Raw genomic sequence first — 5,502 nt, forward strand, 5'->3', positions numbered from 1 at the left:
ACAAATAGCTGAACTGGACCCAGTCTGCTCCGGGAATTAATACTTTTATCCATGGGTTTGCACTGAGCATTTTGCTTCTTCATTAGAATCACAGAAAATACAGAAAAGAAATCCACGCAAACCAATTCTAGACAAACTGTAACCTTCATTGTGAACCTGAGAGGCAAAATCCAGCTTTCTTGGCAACCCTCATCTACATTACACACCACAAACAAGATTGCAATTCACAGTACTCCTGACATGAACCACCATCTGAACATGGAAAAGACCTTCCCTGTACACCTGTGTCTGAAACTCACGTGAATGTAATACAGACCACGTCCATAGGGAACAACTCTAACTGACTGGAAGCTTTCTGAAGCTAGAATACATCAAGCAGTATTTTAGCCATATACAGGTATGAAATGTATTTTGTGATGGTGTAATACCCTGCTGCAAAAGGTTTGGATTAAAAAAAGAACTTTCTGTTGCTTCCTTAATAAATGGGCCTTTTCCTTTCTGTTCTCTTTTCTGGTTCCCTATTCATGTAAAAATTATCCCAGGCTCCAGAACGTACTTTTGGTTTTGAAACACTCTGTAAATCAATATCCTCACAACCAGCTCCTGAAAAGAGTGTAATCAGCCTGTATGCATATCATTTGCTTAGGGATACATAAGCCTGTGATTTAACAGCTCGTTGTCCCTTTCGACCCACAATTCACCTGTGACATTAATTCTATAAATGTATCAGAATGTTGGGTTTATTTGGCTTGGGACACTCATTTTGCTCACTTCTTTTGCTTGGGGTTCCCAGCTGCCTTTGAACATTGGTCACACAATATACTGCTTGTGAGAGATGCCTCGGTTAATCTACTAAACAGAAGAATGATGCATAAGGCCCTCTGGAAATAGTGCTGGGGGAAAAAAAAAGTGATGCAATAGATGAAGGAGGAAGAAGCAGCCCTGGCCCCAGAGGGTTCAGAGCCCACTGTTACTAATGGACATGGTGCACGGGCTGGAGCTACACACTGTGGTTGTGGGAAGGAACTGGTGGCAGCAAAGCTTTGAGGACTGCATTCAGACTGTAGACAGCTTCTGCAAATACTGAAAAATCTCTTGGGGACAATCTAATAAAAACTTTTTTAATAAGCCAACATCTCACAACTGTTATCTTGAGGTTTTAGCCTAAGACAATGGCACGAGAGGGCCCTTTAGAAGACAGGGTTGACTACATGGTTTCCCCACTTCTATCTTGGTGGTGATCAGCAACACATCATTCTTCTAAAGAAGCTAAAAAGGAAAAAGAATCTTTCAGACATTTCAGATCCTATTCTGCTGATAAATACTACAGTCCTGGTGAGGGGAGAAATTAATTCCATGAGCTGAATTGAAAAAAATCCAGATGCTGAAGGGAGAGTGTTGGAAAAGGGGTGGAGCTTTTATTTTCCAGAGGTGCTCTTTTATTTTCCAGAGGTGCTGGGAAATACTGTGAGAAAAACACTCTTTGCTGGATCCCAGGCTACAGCATTCACATTTTTAGAGCCTGACACTACTAAGAATCTTCAGAGAAAGTAGAAATATCTTTCTGTATATTCCTCACTAATGTCATAATTCTTCCTTTTTGGAAAAAAAAAAAAAAGTTAAAAGAAAACAAGGCTTTTCTTGCAAACAGATATCAAACATCCTCAGTGTGGACACACAACAAAATGCTGAGCCTAACTCAGTTTGTTCTATCCATGGACACCATTTACCAGAAGCAATATGCAAAAAGAAGGATTAAGATACTTGTTAATTTCCAGTGGGTGCATTAAAACAGTAAATTTTAAAATCTGCTTTTAAAAACAATACGTAGAACCAGCAAACTCTGTTTTGCTTTTCTTCCATGCAGAGCAGACAATCATCACTAGAAACTGGCCAAGCCGTATTTTAGGATATAAAACACTCCAAGAGCTCATGTTGGCAGGGCTGATGACTGGGGATATTAATGAAATAAAGACTGGGAAGACTCCTTTGTTAAACACACTTCAAAAGAGGAGCCAATGAAGAGGCAATAAGCAAATAATAAAACAACTGACAGGAAGATTAGCATTAGACTTTGGATTTGACCAGTAAAGAAAAAGTAGATATGTTATAAAAACATTGCTTATTGAAGAAGGTGGAGAAGGTCATAAAGATGGGACATCACTTTTATTAACCAAACCTGTTCAGAGGAAAAAAAAAAACAGCAGCCAGAACGTGATATACATGGATGACAAGTGACAAAGGGTTACTGGCAGTGCACGTGTGGGAGAAAGGCATCCCAGCCCAAGGTCGGTACTTTTCCCTGTCTACATTCCATCACGCGACAGTGGGCTGCACCACATTGTGACATTTCTGAATGCAAAATCGTGGCTTGAAGATTCTACCAAATAAGAAGTTGCAGTTCAAATTGTCTTTTTTCCATACGGTGTTTTCCTGAGATTCAGAAGACTATAACACTTCAAGGTGGAGAAGAGCTGCATGGTCAAGTCCAGCCCTCTTTGATGGAAGACCTGCAACGTAAGTAGGCAGTTCTTCAAACCTCCTGTTAATGGCACTTTCCCACATCACATTTAAAGGCGGTGGAGGAGAGCTCTCATCTTGGCAGACAGCTGGTGAGTGCATCGGGCCTTGGTACGGTCACAAAGTTCATGGTGCAGTGCAGTAGTGGACAGATCTTTTCATGATCCTTCAACACTTCACTCAAGTGTTTCATTTCATCTGTTAGCTTTCCGATTTCTCTTTTCAGGGAGGTATTTTCTTGCTCAAGAGACTCATATTCCTGGAAGGAGGAGGAAAAAAATAAAAGCCTACTTATAGTCAAAACATTCCTTTCAGTGCTTCCACCTTGAGTATATTCATGTAACTGTAGAAAAACTGTGGTGGTTTCTCATTACAACGTGCAAAATGCTAAGGAAAGACAGACACAGCCTGGGTGCTGAAACAGGACAAGTGCTTTATGACCTGTGCCCTGACCATGCTGCAATTCCCTCTGTGGCCTTGAAGATCAGGGGGTGCCATTGGACCCCTCGGGGGTCCCCAGCAGCCCAGGGCTGCGGGCACGGGTGGCTGCACTGCATGGTGGGCTCGTCCAGCCCTGGGCCAGGCAGAGCAGAGAAAATGAAAGCACTGAGTGCAGGTAGGTGCTGGGAAAACCCGGTGCCTGGCACTGGCAGTGAGGAAAGGGCAGCCCCCGCCCTGGGCCAGTGCAGGGAAAGGCGGTTTACCCAGGTGCTGGCCGAGCCACACACCTCGCACAGTGCACTCGCTGCCAGCCGCTCTCCTCCTGCCTGGATGGGGCTTGTAGCAACCTGCTCAGGTGCCCGGGAACTCCAGAGCAGGAGGAGGGGAGCGTCATGCCAGCTTGCTCCCAGCCCCACTTTGTCACCAGAAGGCCTGACCACTCACTGCTTTGGTTATTCCTGACCCAGGCTGCTTTTGAGCTAAGGTTTCTCTGGCAATGAATAAGCTGCTGCTAACTGCAGGGGAGTTTTGAGATGCTCTGCAGCATACATCTGTGACAGATATGAGACTCATGTGTCACATTTCTTGATAACTGCATGTTTCACGTGTCCCTGCTGTCAAGACTTCTCATCCCAAAGAGAAGAGAGCAAGAGGTTCAGAGCCAGCCCACGGAAAACCTGCAGGTGTCTGCACCTCGCTGCTGGCCTAGGACTCAACACCCACCCACTCGGTCTCACCTCCCCGGGAAAGCTTCAGAACAACTTCAAAGCCTACACATGCCTTAAAAGGCCTGTTTATCGGGCAGCAGGGAGAGCCTTGCATGCAATGCTCCTCTGGGCAGCCTGGCACTGCCTCTGCTGCCCTTTGCTGCAGAAGTTTGGATCCTCTCGCCACCCTTGCACCACCCACCACCTCTCACCCACAGAGTAAAACAGGCACAATCCTCTGAACACGTTAATTATAGACAGACTCCAGAAAAGTTGTCCATCCCTGACTCTGGCTCTGCACACCTCTTGTTGCCCCAAATCCCACGGGGTTGGGTTTTGGAGTAACTGTTACTGTCCCATTGCTCTGTCCCATTTTTAGGGATGAGACTGTCAAATTGTTCTTGCTGAGAACAAATGCCTGTTCAACCAGATCTGCCTGCAGCTGGGAAAACCTGCATGCCCCAGAATGAAGATTCCCAGCATTTGGAAGATCCTTAAGTCCAGGAGGAACATCAGAGAGGCTGGAGGATGGCGCAGGGCCCAGAAAAGAATCCACAAAAGCCAGGGGTTACCCCTTTCCAGAAGCACTCTGCACCTGGCTTTCTCAGGCGCTGACTCAGAGGAGATCTGGGAAAAACCAAACCCAAAACTCCCCACACTGCCCCTCTTGGCCTCTGCTGACTTTTGGCAGATCCTTCCACACTGAGAAAGAGAAGAGCCTGTGCTGAACCTCCAGAACTGACCAACGGACTCAGCCACAATTGCAGCAGCAGAACTAACACCTACCCCAACAGTCCCAGCTACAGCAAAAGCACTGTTGTGTGAGGTAACACCCAAAACCAGAGAAAGGGGATTCCTGCTCTCCAGCGTTTGCAGTGGGGACCAGAGAAAACTACACCACGTTGTGATATTGAGAAGTATTAAGAGTTTCTGGAAGAATCAGTTACTTTCATGTTTTTTTGGAAACACCCACTGTTATTTATTAGAGCATACAAGTATAACAGCTAACTGAACCGAGCTCTCACGCCTGGAGGTTTTGAAGTTCCTAAGAAGCCTTTTCAACTGGGTATTTCTATCTCACACCACAGTTCTAGAATTAACCTAAGCCAGCACAGCCACTAAGAAGCACAGTCCCATCCTTCCCCTCCATTGCCTTCTCTCTCGTAAGGCAGCAATCATTCATCCACTGCCACAGTGAATGTGACAAGCTTAACACTAATCCAGAAGAAAACAGGTTTGTTTTAGCCCAGAGGAGCCCTGTGATCCAGTTCTCTGGGTGGTCACAGAAACAGCAAAAGAGGGACATGAGGCGAGGGCAGGACCACGTCTGCCTCTCCCTGTCAGTGTCACTGCTGGCAGAGCTGCACTGTCCAACCTGAGCATCAGGGTGTGGGAGCTCCTGGAGAGGCTCCCTGCACACGCCTGTCCCTGCCGCACACCCACAGCTCTCTGAGCTGGATTAGTGTGAAGACAGGCCCACACCTGCTCAGAAGTCCCATTTATTGTCAAGTCCCATGCGCAGTAACCAAGACGTGCCTGCAAAACATCAAGTACCCATTCACCTCATGAAGTTTATCTGCTTTCTGAGTTTGCTTCTTCCGGCTCCTCTGGGCAGCGACTCGGTTTTTCTCTCTCCTCCTTACCTTCCTGTCATCTTCTTCATGACTCTGGAAGACACAAGCCAGAAACATCTCGCTGGTTTTTAAGGTGCAAACGGAGACTCCCGAAGTCAGGCGTGGAAGGGTTGCTGAGCAGGAGCCCATACTCCCCATTTCACAGCACCTAACCCTGGCCTCCCACAAACCTCACGGTGCCTGCAAAGGGTACCGCATCC

The 5,502-nt window shown here is 46.5% G+C and overlaps 1 protein-coding gene across 1 annotated transcript; it reads right to left on the reverse strand.

Moving 5' to 3' along the window:
- Nucleotides 1–2,593: 2,593 nt before the first annotated feature.
- On the reverse strand, nucleotides 2,594–5,431 carry LOC104471737 (basic leucine zipper transcriptional factor ATF-like 3). Its single transcript, XM_010087191.1, has 2 exons — nucleotides 5,231–5,431; nucleotides 2,594–2,779 (listed from the first exon to the last, which is right to left on the reverse strand). Exons 1-2 carry the CDS (start codon nucleotides 5,429–5,431, stop codon nucleotides 2,594–2,596), a joined length of 387 nt encoding a protein of 128 aa, XP_010085493.1.
- Between the last annotated feature and the right edge of the window lie 71 nt (nucleotides 5,432–5,502).

The sequence above is a fragment of the Pterocles gutturalis genome, unplaced genomic scaffold (assembly GCF_000699245.1).
Source record: "Pterocles gutturalis isolate BGI_N339 unplaced genomic scaffold, ASM69924v1 scaffold51086, whole genome shotgun sequence".
Taxonomy (NCBI): Eukaryota; Metazoa; Chordata; class Aves; order Pterocliformes; family Pteroclidae; genus Pterocles; species Pterocles gutturalis.

Bases quoted from the DNA above. Each gene is read 5' to 3' on its own strand.
- LOC104471737 (XM_010087191.1), bottom strand. From the start codon at position 5,431: ATGGGCTCCTGCTCAGCAACCCTTCCACGCCTGACTTCGGGAGTCTCC. The intron at 2,780-5,230 runs GTGAATGGGTAC...TCCTCCTTCCAG, and splicing joins AAGCAGATAAACTTCATGAG to GAATATGAGTCTCTTGAGCA.